Source organism: Poecile atricapillus, chromosome Z (assembly GCF_030490865.1).
Source record: "Poecile atricapillus isolate bPoeAtr1 chromosome Z, bPoeAtr1.hap1, whole genome shotgun sequence".
Classification (NCBI taxonomy): domain Eukaryota; kingdom Metazoa; phylum Chordata; class Aves; order Passeriformes; family Paridae; genus Poecile; species Poecile atricapillus.
Window position 1 is genome coordinate 69,137,247 of NC_081289.1, and position 22,156 is coordinate 69,159,402.

The following is a 22,156-nucleotide window of genomic DNA, read 5'->3' on the forward strand; positions in this document are numbered from 1 at the left end:
ACAGCAGTTTCATTGAAGGGCCACACAGGCAGCTGCTGCCTCGTAACAAATGGACATCATCAGCTGTGCAAAGATATATAGGCTGGGAGAGAGGACACAATGGGGTGCTCTGTAGCCCTCTGGCAGACAAAGCATTTGCTTAATTCTCACCAAAGGAAAGCCTTGCTATCCAAATCCAATGTATTTACAATGGGAAGACTGTTCAGAGATATTTGCCTCCCACTGATTGAAGTGAAGCTCCTTTAAGAGCGCTGGAAGGACAAAAAAAAAAAAAGTCTTCCTCCAGACAAATTAAATGACCCATGACAAGAGCCTGGTTTTGCAAGACTTGCTGACTTTGTGTGTGGGGGTGTATTGGAAACTGAGTGTTTTTCTGACCATTTGAGAGTCTGAAAAAATACCTGCTGCACTTTTAGGTGCTGTAACATTACAAAAGCAATCTTTGAAAGAGCTGCAGTGTTACATGGGAACACAACATTGGCTGCAAGTGCTCTTGGACTTGAGGGCTGCTCTTGTCCAAGTAAGAGTTTAAAATTGCTGAAAGCAACCATTGCTAATGAGGGAAGGCATGGACTGTGAAAGTTAGAACATCACTGTGTATTCTGCTTTCTGCATATTTAATGCACAAGCTATGGCACCATAAAAATTCATGGGTCTTCAGAATATTAAAATACCTTTGACAGTGTTGACACAAAGTGAGAGGAAAGGCCTTTTCATGCAGAAATGGTTCAAAACTCATGAACAGCCCTGGTTATTTGTTACTTATGTGCACACCTGCCATGAAACAAGATGAAAGGGAACTATTCTCATATAAAACACAGGCAAAATTATGAAGACACATGATGCAGCAAGATAATCAGGTTTGTACCCTGCCCTAAATTCCTGTAGGACCCCAAGTTCTCATCAGTGGAAGAATGCAGAGCAGGGAAATTAAAAAAAAAAAAAAAAAAAAAGTCAATCCACAACTAGATAGTCAGAATAAGAACCAGAATATATTAATAACATAAATTCAGTAGCACTGGCACGTTTAAGACATTAATCCCAGAGTTCATGGGATAAATTCCTAAAAAATCCTGATTGGAAGTGTGGTTTGTTGTTGGGGTTTGTGGGGTTTTTTTCCCCTTCCAGGAGAGGAGAAGCCCACATGCATGAGGAAGCACTGGATATGAGGCAGAGGCATTGATATTCTGTGCCCCCCAGTGAGTGTCACTGAGGCGTCCTTGCACACGTATTGATTGACGCCCAAATTAGTATTCCGTGATTTGTAATTAGAAGTAGGAAGCCAAAGCACTTCTGGAGGTTTTTGATGGGTTCTCACGCAGTTATCTTAATTGGCAGTAATGTTTAAATATTAAGGTAGGGAAATAAAGAGATGCTGAGAGATACTGGCATTATATCCTCTTTTATTCCTGGTTGTCTATTCACACCTCCTGGAAATGCAACCCTACTCTGTACAGAGGCAAAAAAAATGACTTGTGGGTATTGAATATTATGTATTTGAATGACTTAGATGAAAAGAATGATTTTTATATGCTTCATTCATGTGTTTTGCTTTTAAAATATCCAACCAAATTGTGCATCACCCTAAAAACTAAACATAATATGAATAAGAATAAAATCTCCATGAAAAGCTCTTGTATCTGTACATACAGGCCCATTAGAAAAATGGAAAATTAAAAGGCCCTAATCTTTACTTTAAAAACAGAGCCAAACTACATGGACCAATACATGAATTCCACCAATAAAACTGCAAGCAATCCTACACAGGTATCTCAGAAAGGGCATGAGATTAAAAAAAAAAAAAAAATCCCCACTAGTGTTCACATCATGAATAAATCTTAACTGCAGTCTGAACTGCACCAAGGGTGTTGGTACAAGGTTTTTACCTGTTGCTGTCCTCTGGGCCCCTCAGACAGATTAAAATCTCTCAAGTGTAGCTATTTTTATGCTCCACAAAGCATTTAATAAAGGCTGCTGGTACAACCAAAAGCAAGGAAGGGTCTGCCTTTCATCTCCAGGAGCTGCCATCGACCAACAGCAGCAGCAAAATCCCTACAGCTTATCCTACCCAAAATGCAAATAGTGAATTATTGTCAGAGCTGTTTTGATGCCATCTTTTTGTCAATCATAAAACGGGAATAAAAAACAAAGAAGGAGCATTTTTCACAATATATGTGTAGAAGTATGTGAAGAAAACTACTAAAAACATATTTGTATTCTGGAACTTATATACACCTTCTTTAGAGCAGGATTTTTTAGAGCTAAGCATATTTTTAAAATTAACCTTTAGTTCATTTCTGTATTGATTAATACAAATAACCCAGAGCTCTAAGCCTACCAATAGCTCCTCTTGGAGGATATCTAAACCAGTGATCACACCCAGATGAAAAAAAGCTTTTATGGTATCAAGGGCCCCCAAAACAGAACCCCAGACCTACAGACACACAAAGTTTACTTGCAGAAGGAATTCCACCCCCTTTTTTTTGTGCCCTGGGATTACTTTGCTGCTAAATGGATTAGTGCTATGAAATTCCTCAGGCTACAGCCAGGCCAAGCAGTGCTTGTGGCAGGCAAGAGAGGGCTGAGGGTGTTCCCTGACATGATTTAAGAGTTGCCTCCTGGCTGACTGACATCAAGAGGTGAGGACAGCCAGACACAACTGGTTTCCAAAAAGATTCCCAAAAGCCTCAACTGTCCACAGCGAGTTTTATCTTCTTCATCATTACCCTGATTCCTGCTATTTATGGTCTTGGTCACTTGCTGACCCAAGGGGAAGGAACTTACATATATGTAAAATACACTTGTGAAGCAATGAAGATACTTGTTTTTCTCACACATCATGATGCTCTGGCAAATATGCTCCAGCACCTTCAAGGTTGTTAAGTGCCTTTGGATTTGTCATTCAGGGGGGGAAATGTCCCAAAAAAAAGACCAGTGAAATGCTGTTGTTTACCAGTGTGAACATTTGTGATCTGATTTGACCACGAGCTGTCTCTTCCAGTGGTATAAATGAAGGAGCAGCTGTGTGGAACATGAATCAGAAGTAATCCCTGTAATATTAGAAATGGTATACAGTGCAATGCATTCCTGTCAAACCAGGCTGCTGCAACGGTCTGCAGACAGATTTTCAGGGAAGCAGCTAACAATAATTCATAACACAATAGTATTTGGTGTGCTAGCCTAGTTTGAGAGCTGGAGAGCCTTGCATTATAGTGCCATTTATTCCTGAACACACTGCCCAAATAATAAATTGGTTGATTTTACATCAAAAAAACTCTGCATTTTTTTCAAGGTATTTCAGGCAAATGGGATGAGCAGAAGCAAAAGTACACAACTGTAAAAGTATATGACAGGAAGGAGGAAAGAATTCAGTTTGTTTTATCACAGTTTGTCAACAAAAGGTGTGTTGGACAACTCCAACAAACCACAAAGTAAGTTTTCACAGAGAATTAAGACAGTAGCTATTTCCATTCACAGATTTAACATCACTGCTAAATTCTGACTAAAGGATTTTATTTTGTCTATGAGAAAAAGTGCATGTTATATTAATTAATGTACAGCAGCATTCTATGTGACACTCAATAATTCCTGTAAATTTCCCCCCACAGCTACTTTCAGCAGCAAAAGTTTAGACTGTGCTGACAAACCTTGTCCAAGGTACTGTTAATAGTAATGCAATTAAGTGTTAAGTGAATGCACAATGACCACAGTATGTAATCAGAAGAACTGTTTTGTAACAAGAGAAAGCTGTCCACAATTGTTCTATAAATATACTGGCTTGCCTCAACTGACACCTGACATCCCTCCCTCACAGCTGAAATTCTGTCTCCACATAACTAGTTTTTATATTTTCATAACAATATGCCCAAATGCTGTCAAAATCCACAAAGCCTCAAAAAAATAGGGCTCATTGCTTCCTGAGTAAGGAGATGTGTAAAAGCTAAGCTATTGGGAAAACTATTTCTCATTTGATTTCCAGGGATCGGATTTTACCTGCTCCTTTGAAAACCAGTTCAATGACAAAAAATGTACTTTTCAAACCCAGATTTACAATAGTTAAGGGTTTTGAAATTTTGTACTGAAATAGTCACACCGAGAAATTCTCATATACAGAGAGAGACTGAGGTAGAGGAATGTCAAAGCTTCTCATGCCCAACTCAGAGGACTTTACACATCCATTGATTTCAATTCAGTTATTTCTCATCTGCAGTAAACCAGAGTATGTGATAGACAGTCCATGACTATATGCAGTGAGCAACATAATGATTTATTCAGGTGGCAAACACAGATAAAGGTCATATGATTTATCTTAGTATTTATTTAATGGGTCAGAGACCAAACACAGCAGTGAACATTATGATCAAATATGCTTGCAAGTAAAAACTAAAAGCATCTTTTGGGTTGGTGTTTTCTTTCTGATTATGGCCATGGAATGTCAAATACAAGTCTGTAGCTGCTCCAGTTTGCATGAAAGTATTAGAAAAAAACAGGAAATAACCCCTTTTCAGGTTACATTTGCATTTCTGTGTTTTACCTATGAAAAACAAAGCAGGGCAGAGGATGCAACGCCTACCTCCAGGTGTTGGGCATGTGGCAGGGACACTTTTTATCACACTTGAGGCCATAAATTCCCTCGGGGCAGAGCCTGGTTTCACAGTGCTGCCCAGTGTAGCCTGGCTCACAGAGGCAGGCACCACTGATGTGGTAGCACTTCCCACCGTTCACACACTTGCAGGTCTCTGCACAGCGCAGCCCGTAGCTCCCCACTGGGCACTCATCCTGGCACCTGTGAGGTAAAAAATAAACAAACAAACAACCCCAATAAACAAACAAAAAAACTGTTGTATTTCCCATAAATGATAGCTTATGGAGGTTTAAAGGAAATGGGGTTTATGAGGAATGTCTTCTGCTGGTCAGAGACGTCACTTAAGTAAGAGCAAAAATCTGTGTAAACTGGAAAAACCTTCAGGAGATCAAACCCCTTCTTTTCATCTGATTTTTCTGACAGATGAAAATGAAAATCAGTAAAGATTGGAGTTTAATCCACATGGGGAAGTAGCAATGATTTTTGTTGCTGCTTAAGGAAAATATATCTTAAGAGACTTCTTTCTTAAGAAAGACCAAGCTTTTCCTCCTCTCTCATTCACAGAGTTTTAAGAAGATACACACTTTTGCCAACAGATTTATTTCTTTAATTTTTTATAGATGGAACACGTCGTTTAACCTAAAGATCAGTCTGTATCTTTAGCCTGACTACTAGAATACAAAATTTCAGTACCCTGCTTTTCAAATTTGCAAATCATTAACTAATGATTTTCTGGATAGCAACTTCATTTGGCTGTGTCTTAAGATTTTGATGTTTTCAGCTTTGTCTTCCCTGTGTTCTAGAAAGGAATTGTTAAATTCTGATTGCCAGTCAAGTTACAGACTGTTAAAAATACTAGTTGATAATATAACACACTATTAATGGGGTCGTTTTTCGTTTTGGGGTTTTTTCCACTGTTTTTCTTATAAATTTGGGTTTTTGTTTTGGTTTGTTTTCAGGTATGACTAGTGGTTCATTACACGAGAATTTAAAAGACACATGATACAAGTCACTGCAAAATGTAACAGAAATTAGCAGAGCCTTCCAACTGAAGTAAAATGGGTAGACATGTTCTGCAGTATTTTTCTCAATCTGTTGCTGATATCCAGAAGTTTCAAGTTATTTGTAACTCTGTCCTAACTGAAGTCACCAATAAAATCTTATTTTCTCCTGAGGTGTAGCCTAAGAATAGAGCTAATTACCCTGTATCAATATTTCCTGATTTAAGCTATACAAATAAAGTTGTGAAAGAATTCTCTTCAAATGCCAACCAGGCAATCCCAGCCAAACTAGACAAAACTTAACCTTGAATTTTATTTTTTTTTTTAATTATTTTTGAATTTAATTTGCAAAAACCATCCCTTTGGAGATGGTGTGTTTGGGCTACCTCAGACACTGCCCACACAGTTCTCTGACATCTATAAGGACCAGTTCTACAACCTTGCCATTGACTTCTTCCTACCCTTGGAACCATCTTGAGAAATGAAAAAATTGAAAATACAGCCTCTTTTGCAGGAAAAGAGGGAGGCTCAGATTTGCAAACGTGATCAAAATGCTGCAAACTGCAAGGCATTTCAGATGAAAGTCTGAAATTGCTATGGTATGAAAATATTAATTTTCAATTACAATATTAAATTATTACAATATGAAAAATTTAATTACTTTTAGAAACACCAGTGTAGAGGCACTGTGTAGACACTTGTGTGGTTACTCCTTTGATTCCCCCCTGGAGCCCCTGTCTGTGTCTGCCTAAATCCATCTACCACCTTCTGCACTGTTTCTTCACAGACACAAATATAACTTTGGCATGCAAATGGCTCCGGACTAATTATTCCTCTTCTTCTTGAGCTCTTTTTCCACATTATGTCTGGCAGAGCACTTCCCACGTCCTGTGAAGGTTCATGTGTGCATATGGTTACAATACCCACAGCTGCTGGCAGAGATCCCCTGGACTGACCCCAGTGATCAGGCTGCTGCTGACTCCTGCAAATGAGTTGTGTGCTGCTTAAAATACACGCAGGAAAATGTTCTTTCATCGCTTTCCACTGCCTTCAAGAGAGATGTCTCACACTGCTATCTTTCCAATCTGCCAAAGTCAACTCATACAGCCATCAGAAGATTAAATTTTTCATTTCATTCGAGAGGAGCATTTTTAGGAGACAACTCTCTGGCCTGCAGCCTTTGAAGAGCCTCCCTTGCTGCTGTGAGTGCCAGACATCTGCACAAACCCACGAGCCTCCCTCCTCACCCCTCCACCACAGCACAGGCTGCACCATTCTGCAAGGCTCTCCAAGGGAGGAAGATCCACAAGCAGTGCCAGAACACAGCAGGAAAGCAGGAAAACCCAGCAGTTCCTTCACAGGAAGTGTTCTTTCACATGGGCTTCCAACTTGCAATCCGGCATCAGCCGAGTGACATGGCAAGCATTTTGTCACCAGAATTAGCACTTTTGATCGTGTCTCAGATACTTCCATTGTTCTTTCTACCAGCTTCCGAGGTTCCCCTGCTCTAGCAGAGCCCTCCAGGGTCAGCAGCCTGGCAGGAGTGGGTTTTCCTTACCGTTCCCCTGTGTAGCCCGGGCTGCAGTGGCAGTGACCCGTCACCGAGTCACAGGTCCCTCCGTTGTGGCACTGGCACTCCTGGGAGCAGTTCTTCCCAAAACGACCCTCAGGACAAGGCTGACCACACACCATGCCCTGTGAGTGCAGGAGAGAAATCTCAGAGTTGGGACTGCAGCTTGAATGGACAAGGAGAAAACAAGGGAAGGTCAGGGAGATCCTGTATTTACTCTCCCAGTGCTGATCTTGGAAATGCCAGACCCTTCTCCAGCTTTAAATGTGGGGCATATTCCAACACTGGAGGAATAATCTTCTAGGATTTCCATGTTGGAAGTAAAAGCTCATGAAAAATACTCTCTCTAAGCACCTGTAAAAACACACTTGTAAGACTAACTGATGTCAAGCTCTTCCCAGTTTATTTACCAGGATTACTATATATCAATATACCCAGAAATGCCCTCAAGTGAATAGAGGCTCTAATGCCCCAATTATTCTACTTTATAGTAACTTGGGTATTTTTTCTGATGAATGAAAAAGCTGTTTGCAATTTCACTTAGAGAAGGATATCCTAAAAGCTTAAGTAGCATGATTGCTCCTTTCAGTGGGTTTCGAGTTTCTGCACTGCCTTTCACATCCTTGGAATTAATCACACCTGGGTGGTGAGGGAAACATCAGAACCTAAGACTTTTAGGAAGCCATTTCAAGGAAAAGGTATTTACAGGCATTTAATCAGACAAAAGACATCCAGGTATTTCACCTAATACACGACCCTGCAGCATTTGCACCTGGCTACTTTAAAACTCCCGTCCCGTACAGGAAAAGAAAAAAAAAAAAAAAAAAGTTTAACTGACAAAATAGTGTTTCATGGAATTGAAAGCCCTAAAATTAAAATTTATACTTAAATAATTACTTGGAAAATTAGTCAAAGGTCTAAATAATAATGTATTAGTTAACAAACACTAGTATAAAATTTTCCTCACTACTTCATGTGCTATATATCTCTTTTTTAATACCTGTGTATAGGGAGATAAAGGGAGTTAAGAATTTTTGCAAACATTGTATTCCAAGACCAGTAATTTTGCTTCCCTAGCATGAAATGCAATAAAAAGTAAAAATGGCCATATTCCAAGTTAGGTAGTCAGGTGCTCTGCTCAAATTGATAACCAGAGATTGTATTTTACAGCATGCTCTCTAGCTGGTGAAAAACTGGCCTCTGCCAGAGGTTCTTCTCAGGATAATACAATCAAAAGGTGATTAAACCATCAGTAAACGTGAATTTTCACACAAAATAAACATTTAAATGGAAAATATTATCAAATGCTCACGATCAGTATTATCAACAAATGTATTTAAAGAATTTATCTGGGCCTTGATCACCTTCTAGCTGCATTATTTGCCAACTCAGAGCAGGCAGCCTGATAGCAAGGGAAGGCAATTTGCAGCTCCAAGGTCGGGTCTTAATTCCCTACCCTCTGATAAAAGGGAAGGAAGCCTAAAGATAATGTCAAAGATCTGATGTCCCATCTCCTCCCCAGCAGTGAACACATATGCAAAGGTTTGGGCTTTTTTCCATACGTACTTGACATTCAAAAATGGGCACAAACCCCACTATTAACAAACACAGTGGTGTCATCTCCCTGTAATATCAACCTACATGAAGAAACCAATGACTTGCAGGCAAGATCTAAAGGATATTGCCTTGTCACAGCACAACTGTTCCTTTTGCATCCCAGAATCTGATATAGTTAAAAAGGCAGTGCAGAGCTGGAGCATTTTCAGTAACAGATGGTTTCGCAAGCATTTTATTTCAGTCCCTTATGCTAAAATATGTTTCTCATTACTCCTGGCTACAAGCAGACCGCATTTGCTATCCTCATTTGCTACCCTTTTTTTTTTTTTTCCCCCTCTTCGAGATGTACAAATATGGAAGTTTTGGGGGGGTTTTTGGGGAGTTTCAGAGCTCATTTTTTACCATCCATCCTGGCGGGCAGGAGCACTCCCCGGTGATGTGGTGACAGACGCCTCCGTTCTGGCACGGGCACCTCTCCTCGCACTGTGGGCCATGCTTCCCGGGGGGACACAGGTCCTCACAGCTGTGCACAGGGTGGGGACAGCACAGACACCCGTTACCACAGGCCCCAGCTTTGTTTTCAGGGCTATCATCATCAGCTCCTCCAGCCAAAATTGTGGAGCCCAGAGAGCAGCGTGACACAGAGGGATGAGCACCGAGCGTTGTGCGGCATCCACACAACGGATCTAAGGAAGCAGACCTGGCATTCTAGGAATTACTGCTCCCAAAACATCTCTTTACACGCAGTCTGGCGCTCATTCAGGGCTGCTGACACAGCTCTGGAATGACCAAGGCCAAACAACTCCATGTTTCAATGCCATTTCCCAAACCTGTGATGGCCACCGAGAACCCTCTGCTGCTCCTTTTTGTGCGTTTTTACCCATCGGGGTCGAGGCTTTATTTCCTCTTGAAATGCGCCCTGCAACGCGGGTTTGCCCAAACCTGCTTGCTCAGCATGGAAACTCACCCCAAACTCCTCCAAACTCATACCCCACCACCCCAAAAAGCGACACAGCCACTTCAAGACACTTACAAGGCGCCGGTGTATCCCGGGGGACACCTGCACTCTCCGGTGACGTGGTCGCAGGTGGCTCTGTTCTGGCACTGGCACTTCTGGTGGCACTCATTGCCGTAGGAGCCGGGGTCGCAGCGCTCCTCGCAGCGCCAGCCCTTGAAGCCGGCGGAGCAGTGGCAGGCCCCGGTGATGGGGTTGCACAGGGCCCCGTTCTTGCACTGGCAGCGGCTGCTGCAGTGGGGTCCCCAGTGGTCGCTGTCGCACGCTGGATGGGCAGAGGGAGAAAAAGCGCGGCGGTTTTAGAGCGATTTTTTTTTTGTGGTTACAGCACTGGAGGTGCTGCGAGCTGGCCACGCAGCAAGTTATGGAATGGAGATAGTTATTCCTCCTTGGTCCTTATGGATCGTGGCAGGCAGGGCAGACTTGGTTTGTGAGATTCAGGCAAGTGATTCTTCCCGAGAAAAGCCAAGATTATAAAACACTGAGAACTAAATGCAAGCTCGAATCTCTTAATTCGCAAAACTCTTCATTGTGACTCTCCACCATCAAACCATGAACTTCCCTTTACAGAGGGAAGTCTAAGTTTAAAAAATGTAGTCTAAATCAAACAACTCTCTGAATCCCACAAGGAGGTTGCAAAACTTGCTTAGTGTAGATTTATGATTTTGGGCAAATCAAAGAATTCCTACTTGTTCACCTAATTGCAAATAATTCCTTTGCAATCTTGCAATATAGTGATAGGGCAAAAGGAAACACAAGAAGCACTTCAGCAAGCAAGAGGAAATTAACAATTACATGGTTAAACTTCATCTGGATGTTAGGAATTTGGTTATCCAGTGTGTCTTTACAATCATTCAAATCCATCTTTTCTTGTCTGCCCCAATGCATCCCACTGAAGCCCCATAAGCAAACCATTCAGAGGGTATTTCAGCATCAAAAGAACTTAATGTTAAGGAAGAAATTTTATCCTAAGAAACACAGGAGTTCTGTAAAGAGCCAGAAGATTAGGGTCACCTGGAGTTCAACAGGAATGTGTTAATCATATGGTCAAATGGTCTGATTTTATTTTTATGTTCTGTTGATAACAGCAGCACAATGGGAAAGCCTCAATTGCAGTGACTGTAAGCCCAGGCTCTCCTCTTGGAGACTGACAACCATTGTTCTCCCAGTCTTCTCCTGGGGCAAAAAAGCCAGGCAGAGAACAGGCACACTTTCCTAGACTAATGCAAAGTAATTCAAGAATGCTCCTCAGGGTAGGAATTATTCAGCTGTAAGAGCTGTTCACCCAGGCTACACAAATAAAAAGGAATTAGGGTCTTTTCAAGAATCTATTCCTTAAGGTTGGTTTTTTGTTTTGTTTTGTTTTTTTCTCCAGGATAGGTCACTAGAACATGCATCCATAAATGGAGATCTTGTGAGCACTTACACACAATAAAACAGAGAGCAACAGAAAGTAGTGTTATGTGTTACAAACACCCAGCAATGCTGCTGGGCTGTAAGAACAACTGCCCATCTTATTATTATTGGCCTTTCTCTTTAAAAATGTGTGGGTTTTGTTGTGGACAAACAACAGGTCTACAACAGTTTTGTAACGTGCTGCTACCTACAGCACGCTGCATCTCTCAAATTGCCTCTTGCCATGATAACTTCCAACATTTTCAACATGTCTGCACAGAGTAGAATATGTAATCCTCCTCCTCCAGTAGCTATTTTAGGATATAAAAAAGACATGTATGGCTTTCAAGATGCCTGATAAACTCATGTCTTCTGTCATGATAGAGCAGAAGCCCCTAATTTCTTTAATGTTTTTCAAAAATTAACACATTAGTCTACAGATGAAAGTCTTCCTTCTTTCAGACAAAATTTCAATTTCTGCCATTCCTCGGGGAAATATTAATTAATAAATCAAGCAATTAATAATAATAATTTTTTAAAACTCCAAAACCCAAAAAGCCCTGTCGAGGCATGTCTGATAAATGGGAGAATTCAGACTGATTGCCACACCACAACTGTTCCAGGGCAGAGCTCAGGCAAGACCATGCCCTGATGGGACTGGCAAGAGAAGATTTATGCTTGGTTGGTTGGTGAGAGGCTGTGCTGTTTTACCAGCTGCTGGGAATGGGGTGTTTGGTGTGGCCACCAACATTCCTGCAGCTTCCTGAAGACCCAGTGTAACAAATCTGTGAGCCACAGGGACCAGAAACTTCTACCAAGCACTTGCCACTGCATCCAGCACCCAGCCTCACTTGAGGAGGATACACTGCCCTGTGCATAACCATTAATTAGCCTCCTGGCATGGCCTTCTCATTATGTTCACAGGAAATCTTTACAACAAAAGCACATCCAAAGGCTGGCAAGAGCATTCTCAGCCTCAGGACCATTCCCCTGGCAATGACCAGGTAAATGACAAATACTTCACAATCTTTCATTATATTCCCTAGGACAGTTTTGCCACAACCCCTCCCAAAAGGTCTGTCACCAGCATGTGACTTATGGGAAGAACTGTGGAGAAATGTGCAGAATTAAGGGGAATACTACTACTAAATAATACTACTGAACAAGATGGATAAATTACACATTTTACCTCTGTGTCCCCTGACTGATCATCAATAATATTCTCCATAGGAAATCAGAGTGATTTTTCAGAAACTGATGCTCTGTTTAGTACTAGAAAAGAAGAAGGGTAGAAACATTTCCTGTGGCGAGTTTGGATTACTTTTAATTAGTTTTGGAGCTTAAATTGACCAATTATTATCTCAGACTATTTCTAGGATTCAGACACTGAGAAAGCTGTGCTGGAAGTCACACACATCTGCTAATTTGGTGGAATGGGAGTTAGTTCATGGCTCCTGCCAGGCTACAGAGTGTCAGCTGGAGTTTAAGGAGCAGAGCTGTGCTTGCTGCAGCCAGGTCACAGGCACACACGCACAGGGCACACACCACAAGCAGGCAGCTGCAAAATCCTCATACACTGATTTTCTGAACAGATCCAGGGCTGTCATACCATGGCTCTCAGCACAAGGGGAAGGGAGAGCAACACAGAAAGGCAAGAGAATGTTCAGAATGGTTTCAGCACAAGGATTGTGCATCTCAGCCCCAATCACTCCTGCAAAGTCTGAACCACTCAGAGGTGGTGCAAAACCCAGCCAGTAAACCAGCACTAATTTTCTGTGTTGATCCTTACAGAACTGTTCTTACATGGAACACCTTCTCTACAAAAGGCCCTCTTTGCCTTTCACACATACTTTTTTTATGTTTTAAACAGAAGACTTACACTCCCTGTCAGCTTTAGTATCAGATTCACAGGGTCCTTTCTGCCTTCCCCTTATGCAGTAGGGAAAAAAACAAAATGAACATAAACACCACTTTTAACACTGTGGTATTAATGTCACGTCTTCTTATCATCTTTTCCTTTTATTATTCATCTGGGAATATCTTCTTTGTCACCACAGCATGCACTGTGCACATCACACAATGCCAGAGACACAGGGAGCAAAACTTTGCTCTCCCCTTTGGTTTATTGAGCAGAAGTAGGAATTCACCTTTGGAATAAGAGCACTGCACTGCATAAATTCTGTTTAACATCAGCACTGTGGTAAGACTCTCTAAGGTTATGCAGGTCTACCATGATAAAAACTCTTGCTGACCAAGTGATTTGAAAAACAGGGAGAAGCTTAAGGATTAAATGGCGAAAAAAACCCAACCCTTCTAGAAGAAGCTGAAACCTGTGATGGAAACTGCTACCAATTTGGGGCCTTTTGTAGCATCTTTGAAGATGTAAAGTTCTCCTGTATAGCATATGATTTCTTTGTAAATTTACTGTAAAGCATCTTGTTACTGTGCTGGGCTAAATGTGGTTTTATGCAAATCGTTTTTGTGATTTACAAACGGGTGGTGGGAGCCTGGATATTTTAAATTTTTTTTTTTTAGGTTTTTTTTTCTAACAGTGTGGAACACGTGTAGAATTTGGCAAGTATTTTATTGCTCTTTATATACAAAAAACACTTTTAACTAAATATGGCCACACGCTTGTGTGGTTTTTTCCTGCTTTTTAGAAATGTTGATTTCATTAAAGTGCAACAAAAAAAAAAAGTGCAAGCAAGTCCCAGTTTATTCCTGATAAACCCACCTTGACCACCTAAAATTCTGCACTTCTCTAAAGGTTAGCCTGTAATAAGAAACATATAAGGCTATCAGATCAAGCCAAAGAACAGAAGAAAAACCTCCTTAGAAGCTCTAACATGCAACTACCTTTTAACTATGCCACAGTTTCCCTTATAACTTCACACTGAAGCCAGAAAATGTTTACTGAAATGCTATTTTTAAAGATCACTGCTTTTTGTGCCATTGGGGAGGGAGAAGAACTACAGGAAAATGAAGATTTACAGTCCTTGCTGTCAGTTTCTTGCAGGTGTCTCATATGTAGCACCAAGACAACTAAATGAGATTTTAGTCTATCTTACCCATCTTTCTGCAAGACACATTGCAGTGTGTTCCTGGAAATACACACTGCTGTTTGAAAACAGAGGAGATCCTTATCACTCAATTAGGCTTATGTATTTTTATGGTCTTCTAGAAAAACTGAAGACAAAATTCCCTGCCACAGACAGCAGGGAGTGAATACTCCCTCCCTTGGAATGTAATATTGTGAAGTATAAATTTAAAATAACCTAACACTGGCAAATACACATATTCCTACCTATCTGCCCTCAAAACTCCCAACTTAGTGAAAGGTGATTTCCCTTGCTTCAGCATGTAAAACCAACAAGCTGTCCATAGCTTCCTCCTTTCTTTCCTTTCCTTTCCTTTCCTTTCCTTTCCTTTCCTTTCCTTTCCTTTCCTTTCCTTTCCTTTCCTTTCCTTTCCTTTCCTTTCCTTTCCTTTCCTTTCCTTTCCTTTCCTTTCCTTTCCTTTCCTTTCCTTTCCTTTCCTTTCCTTTCCTTTCCTTTCCTTTCCTTTCCTTTCCTTTCCTTTCCTTTCCTTTCCTTTCCTTTCCTTTCCTTTCCTTTCCAACAGTGAACCATAGATGGTGTGAGTTAAAAAAAGACAATACTGAGAAAACTCTGATTTATCCAGAAGTATCCCACTGAGAGTCTTATTACTACAAACAAGATTGCTAATCCCTGGACATGCCCCAGGGTGTGACCTCCAAGAGTCAACAGAAGGGAAATCCATTGATTCTTCTAAGCAAAAAAAAATGACAAAAATATGGATATTATCAGTAATCTATACTCACATCACACCTACTGTAAAGTTTAGAGAGTGCTCTTGAAACTACTCTCTGCTATTTCCATCTACAGATCTAAATGGATTGCATTTGTTTCCCTTAGGATATTCCTGCAGGATAGGAAACAGATAATAATTCTCCCAATCGGAATTTAAGCCAAGTAAAAATAAATTCATGCCGATTTTGAAAGCTATAAATACTCAAAGTGTGTTTCAAATTTGACAAGATGCATTAAGCCCCCGGTGACATCAGCCTGTCTGTCAGCCTGGACAGCAAATGTGGAACATGACAAACAGAAATTTCAGAGATGAGTCAAAAAAGCCAGGAAACAAAGCCAGCTACTCTGAAAACTAGAATAAAAACATCCTGCAGAAAATCTTCAAAGTATTATTTCATAAAACCATGGGTTATTCTCCATGTTTTTGTGGTTTTTTTTTATTTTGTTCTGTTCTAATCATCTCAAAATGCTATGAAAATGGCACATGAATATTAAAAAGCAAATAATCTCTTTTTTTTTCTTCAGAGAACCACACATAATAATTATAAAATACCATTTTCTTTTACTAAAAGACCTACTTTACCTACATCCCAGTCACAAAAATGCATGGAATTTCTTTTTTTTTCCAGAATGCCATTTCTATTGGATCTGGAATTTTCTTTCAGTCTTTTGTTTCTATCTCATTGCATTTATTATACTGTAGGCCTTTTACCCTGTGGCGTATTTTTCATTGTTACTTTTTGTTTTGTGTATTAGAAAGGATTTTTATTCAAAATGCTAAGCTTAAACTTAATTCAGGGGGTTTTCTTGTTTACTTTATAAAAGCCTTTTGATCCGTGAAGTGGAAGAACAATGGAAATGTGTTTTTCAGATCTTATGAAAGACTGGAACTATATGCCTTTCACATGCCATAAATTTCCAAGACTCTTTAAAGTGCTTTGGACAGCAGAACACCAGGATGGATAATTGATAAGGAAAACACACACAGATGGTTGTTGGTATTTGTTTTATCACATTACTGAGATAAAACCTGTTAAAAATAATAATTATTATAGGAAAAAATTTAAGAACTTTCTTGTCCTACATCCTGTCCGTAACCCTAATTTTGCAGAGATGTCCTGGTAGGAACCATAAGTTCGCTGTTTGGTTGGTTGGTTGGTTTTGTTTGTTGTTTGGTTTTGGGTTTTTTTGTTTTATTTTGGTTTGGTTTTTTTGCAATGACTTGAAGGTCATCTTAGTTGTGTTTTTTTAATTAGCCACAAATGGTATCCTTCACATCCTTGAAAACCTACGAAGTGAGCCACTGAAAATATATAAGCCCGCCAATATATAAGGCAGATTGAAATGAAAACAGCACTAAAAATACTTATGCACTGTTACTAGGAAAAAAACCCCAAACCCACAGACTTTAGTCAAAAAATCAGCTTAGGCAAACAGTACAAATTACTAGGTTTCCAAAATGGTGAAAAGCAGAAATGAAAAGTTTCTCTGGTCCAGAAAATATTTACAAAGCATTAAAACTACTACCATTTACTGGAATGCCTTCCTTTAAGTAAATCTCAACATAAACAAATTTTATAACTCTGTTTCGCAGAAGGCAATTTTTTTGTTTCTACTTTTGCCTAAAGACTGATCCAGTACTTAAGCAAAATTCTGAAGCGTGGCCATAAAATCTATTAATTTCCCTAGGACTTCCAAACCAAAATGGTCACAGTACCAAAAATATGCTAAGCATAAGAATATTATTATTTCAAATGCATAGTTGTACTGAACCTCTACACAAGGAGAGGTGCTATGCAGCCCTGGAGATTTTGATACCACCTACCACAGTGACACTGTAGTGACTGTGAAAAATGAATGCGATGGCAACTTCCATGAAATATCTGTTTTTCATATTTGCACCTCATCTGACTTGCTGGTGGGTTAGTTTTTCAACTCAAAGATATCCAGCCTTGTTAGAGAGGAAAATGAAGTGTTCAGCTGGAAAAACTGAGAAGTCAGTCGGGGGAGTTACAGCAGCAATAATTATAGAAGAATTACAGGTAGTGAACATAGGGAAGATACATTAAATATGAACAGGTTCAATTTAAGATTGTTCATGACCCGCTGGCACTTTTTTTTGGGAGCTGGGCTGGGGGCAGTTCTGCACTACTTAAATAAGCTATTTCTCTCCATTTTCCATACAAGTAAACAGCTCTCTGCCAGGATACTCTGCAGTTTTGCCTGTGTGCTTACCAGCTCCCCAGTTCTGGGAACCAAGCCTTCCTAATGCAAGGATGTGGTTAAAACCAGAACTCATTTCTGCAGCCTGCTGGATGGCCTGGAAAACTCAGGGATGAGCTAACTCCCTAAGAGTGTCTTGCAAGCTGCATTAGTTAAAAATGCTCTGGACAAAGGAAAAAGGAAAGCAATGCCCTGGCAAAAAAAAAACAACAAAAAAACCCAAAAAATTAAAATAATAATAAAAAAAGCTCAGTTTAGGAGGACTCTGTGCCATCAAAGTGTGCAAGGTGGTTCCAGGCAGATACCACACAGGGGCTGTGTCCCTTGGGGTGCAGTGGAAAAGTCACACATCCACCCCTGCAGGGTTAAAGGAAACCAAGGGCTGCACTGGGAAACTGGCACTGCCTGTGGCTCACGTGAGTGTCTCACACACATTAATGCCAAGGGATCCAGTTTCTGCCATGGCCTGCATCTGCCAAGTCCCATGAAGAAAACAGAGCGATTTTCACGGAATTTGCGAACTTTACAAAACACCCACGGCTGTGAAGGAAATCTGATAGTAGCAGAGCTACTGTAGTTTAAAAGTTACCTTAATAAGCCCATTTAAAGGTAAAGGTTTCTCTGAGGTGCCAGGACTTAAACCTGAAGCTTAAAGTATTAGGGAAAAATCCTATTTTCTTCTCATGTTTTACAAAACCCTGGAGACAAATTATGTCTTATTATACCACTTTTTCTCCTCCGATGCCTTCAGACCATAGTCCCAATAAAGCTCTACTAATCAACAACAGAATCAAATTACAAATTAAAACTCAGTCATTCAAACAGATCTCAAGATTACTGCAGCACAATAAAAATGGAAGAATCCTACTCCCATTTTCATGAACAATCCTGACCATGCTTTAGTCATAAACCAAAGACACGTTATTCCCTTTTTTGCTTTACCACTCATGCCAGCTGTGGGGATCACAAGGCTATAACCATTTCAGACAAGTCAGTGTAATATTGATTTTTGCCTCTGCTCCAGCTTATCCAGAAAGTGTCCTATTGATTTCTGAAGGAATTATCTGTGAACTGCTAGGCATGAGAAGAAAAACAAAGTGGATGTCCTGGTTGTGGATCTGAACTGCATGCCCACTCAAAACTCACAATCAGGCTCATATATCATCTCTTATAAAATAGATAATAATATAAATAGGAGTGTGAGCAGAAAACGGGCAGAAAACATAAATTATAAATGTACAACAAGGTCTAAATGTACAACTATTAGCACATGTACCAGCTTCTACAAAAGATTATTCTATTCTCAGCCTGTAGTCAAAAGCACTTTTCAAAACAAGTGAACTTCCAATCTGACAGATGGCAGTTAAAAAATTTGATAAAACAGTAATTTAGTTCAGGAGGGAAGAGTTGTGTTAGTTTGTTTGATTGATTGATTGAAATCAATCAATTTTGTGTTAGTTTGTTTGTTTGATTCAATAAAATCTATTTGTTTAACCTATAATTTAGCAGTCCATGCGCTTTTGTTAATATTGTAGTTCCCCAGCCCACAACTGTCTGACTTATATTTCTGGAATTCACAAGTATTTCTTCAAAGGGGAGCTGACAGCATATGGATTGTGCTGATTCACTCACTCAACACATGTTCTGTCCACTCCCTTGTCCTGACTGTTGTGTTCAGTCAATAAATCTTTATTAGAATAAATTGTTTTTCATGACTGCCATCTCTCCCACTAGAATGCAAGTGTTCTGCAAAGAGGTGATCTCTTGATCCAAGTGTTTCCTCTCAGGTCTATCTACATTTTCATCACCTTGTTGATCCACCTCACACTGACTTTCACTGCAAGTAAACACTGCCTAGTACACTCCATTTCCTTTAAATAAAAGAAAATACCTGAAGAAAAATTACACCTTGTGCAGGAAATGCTCCCCAAGGAAACGTTATTTAATTAACAAAACTCCTAGGCCACCACTCGGGTTTTGCTTGCTGAAGAATAGATCCAATCCTGTTTTCTGTGCAGCTGGGATGTAATTTTTTCAGAAAGGCAGAGGATGTGGTAGGGAGCAGAGTCATGGTCTGGGTTAGAATTGAGCACTGAAAAAAGACAGGCTCAGCACTCTTGGTCAAACATTAGGCCTTCTCTCCCTAAACTAAGAGCAGCCACTGACCTAAACAATTCAGGAATTGGCAAAGAGTCATGGCAATAAGGAGGTGATATTTGCTACAAAAGGAAATGGGAGTCACCCAAAAAAATTATTCCCTCCTGAGAAACAACAGATAAAAATCAGTCTGGGGGGTTGGCAGATGGACAGATGCTGCAAGAGGACTAAATTTGTTCTCAGATACTTGCAGATAAAATTCCTTTGTAAGGAGAATAAACAATTCCAATAGAGATAGGACAGCAATTTGGAAGAAAGTGTTTAGTTCTGCAGTTTTACAAAATGTTTTGTCCCTAGGTAGAACAGTTCCTTCCAATATGTGTGAGTCCATGAAAATGAACAGATGACTACATCTGGAAGTTGGCCTAATACCTCACCCTTTGAGGATAGTATCTTCTGTTCAGTCAGGGCACTTTATCTGGTCATCAGCAGCCATAAAATCCCTGAACCTTTCCCTTACAAAAACATTGGCCTGTCTTTCTAATATGGTTCCACCATTCAGTTAAGTAATGAAAATGTTTATTTGATGGACATCATTACAGTAGGGAAATACACACCTATTCCTACTGAATTAAAAACTCGCTATATTAAAAAAAAATATTATTAAAAAAGCACAGATCTTTATTTTGTACCATTGTACCTTTCTGTGACTAAAACAAGAAGTTCAGGATCATGCAGAAAATCCAACTAAAGGCAGAGTATCAAAATCTTTTACATTGGACAAGCAACAAGGAAGCTCAGAAAGCCAAGCACCTTTCACTTACTCTTCTTTCCAACATCATCCACTGTTTTTCCATTCAGTCTGACCTGTTGTAGCTCTTCAGATAAGGAAACCACGGACAGATAGCAGCAAATGTCAGCTCTCAAACTCAGAAGGACAATTGAGTGAAATCAGTAACTTTCTTGGATTTGTCGACACAGAAGGGGATAAATCCCAGAACAAATGTTGCTGTAGCACATGTACAGAAATATCCACTTCCTCAGCCTACCCTCCTTCTCCTGCCAGTGATCCCAAACAAAATTTGGCAGTTCCAGGTAGCCCTAATGTTATACAGGAGCCTTTAGAGGATCACCAGCCTCTCCAGAGATCACTGTTCAAAGGTACACAAAAGGCAAGCAGCTGAGGAAGAAGGAAGCAGAGGAAAAGAGCTGCAGATGTATTCAGAGTGAATTACACCAGACAGGTAAGAGAAATGGACACCAGAAACCCTGTGAGACGAAGGGTTAATTCCAAAGGCAGATTTAGAGGTTCCTGTCTCGTCTAAAGCACACTTTCAGACTTGAAAATCTCAATAAATATATATAACATAATATGTTACAATAAATATAACAGTATTTTTGCAATCTGTGCTGTCTAATGATTCACATTTCTTCTGCATGTTTGATCAGCTACAGAAGAGCTCAATACATAAATTTTCAGAAAGAAAGATAGCATGTTTTGATAATTTATGTTGAAAACTCAGTACATTAGATTAAGACCAGTCTTAAAGCAACACTGTTACAAAGAACAATGGCTCTCTCACTTCTATGCCTTACGCAAAACTTGGGTGTTTATTTGGAGTTATACATGAATCCCAAGTAAGCATACATAAAAACTACACAAAAAATGGTGTAATTAATTTTAAAATACTTAAATTCATCCTCCTGCCAACAAATATGTTGCTGGAACAACAGAGCAGCCCCAGATGAACTGAGTTATGATAGCAACATGTTTGAAAATTGAAGAAAACTTCCTTTTTTTAAAAAAATAAAAATAAATTAGAGTTGTTAATTTTATAGGAATAATGTATTAAGTTAACTACCAGTGCAATATCTTTGCCATTTGCTAGAAATTTGTAAGGTCTATGGAATTTAACTTGTACATACAGTTGTTTTTATTGTTGGCTAAAATACATTTTTTTCAGCTGGACAGTCAATAGCAGAGACCCACCTTGAACTTGATTGTTACAAAATATGTGATTTTATGTCAACCTCAAAAATACATTTTTAAAGACCTTAAAAAAGGGAGTTACACGGCTGGAATAAATAAAGAATTACAATGAATTGAACAATTACTTTGAGAAATTGTATTTCAACCAAAGGGAAGAAAAGGTAGTGGTTTCTGTTCTGTACAATTCTGCTCCCCTCATCTCCTGCACATGCTCTTATGGCAAAGGGAAAGGAGTAGAAAGTGGGAGAAATTTGACCAGAGTACAATGGAAAGACACTGAGAGTTCAGGGAGTGATGAGTGAAGGGGAAAGTGGCAGAGTGAAAAAGGAGGACAGAGTTGTTAGGAAGGCTTTTAAAAGTGACCTGGCACCATCCAACTTTGCACATTAGTAAAATAAAAACTGTGAGCTTTTCTTACATGTAAAGTAAAATTATGTCTGTACTCCAGATACCTTGCTATCTGCATGTTTCTGAGCACAAAAAAAGAAAGAAAAAAGCTCATTAGTGCTGCTACAAGGGAACACCGTTTGCAAGTAAATGAAGAAAAATCAGGTTACACAGAGTAACCTGATAACTCAGAAAAAAGCCCTGATCAGACAGCAGAAGCCCAAGCACAGAACTGATGATTGTCTGTCCAGAAGAGAGGATAACACCATGGAAAGAGTACAAGACAGGCAGAAGCAGGTGAAAACTCACCACTGGAGCAGTTGGGTCCTCCCCAGCCAGGCTCACACTGACAGGTGTTGGGAGCAATACAACGGCCGTGGACACACTTATCAGCACAGTGAGCTGCCAGAGGAGGGAATAAAATAAAACAATTAGAGAAATCTTGCCACTGGGAAAAATCTTCTTTAAAATACTCTAAAATAGTCCTAACTCAGTTCTTTTGTGTC

At 39.8% G+C, this 22,156-nt stretch overlaps 1 protein-coding gene across 1 annotated transcript in view; it reads right to left on the reverse strand.

Moving 5' to 3' along the window:
- The window catches only part of MEGF10 (multiple EGF like domains 10), an 85,817-nt gene that overhangs the window by 35,824 nt on the left and 27,837 nt on the right, over positions 1-22,156 (reverse strand). The window contains exons 5-9 of the mRNA XM_058864993.1: positions 21,960-22,052; positions 9,747-9,993; positions 9,116-9,236; positions 7,145-7,281; positions 4,574-4,786 (exon numbers count right to left, since the gene is read on the reverse strand). Coding sequence (XP_058720976.1) covers positions 4,574-4,786; positions 7,145-7,281; positions 9,116-9,236; positions 9,747-9,993; positions 21,960-22,052 — 811 coding nt within the window. The remainder of the gene's footprint in view (positions 1-4,573; positions 4,787-7,144; positions 7,282-9,115; positions 9,237-9,746; positions 9,994-21,959; positions 22,053-22,156) is intronic.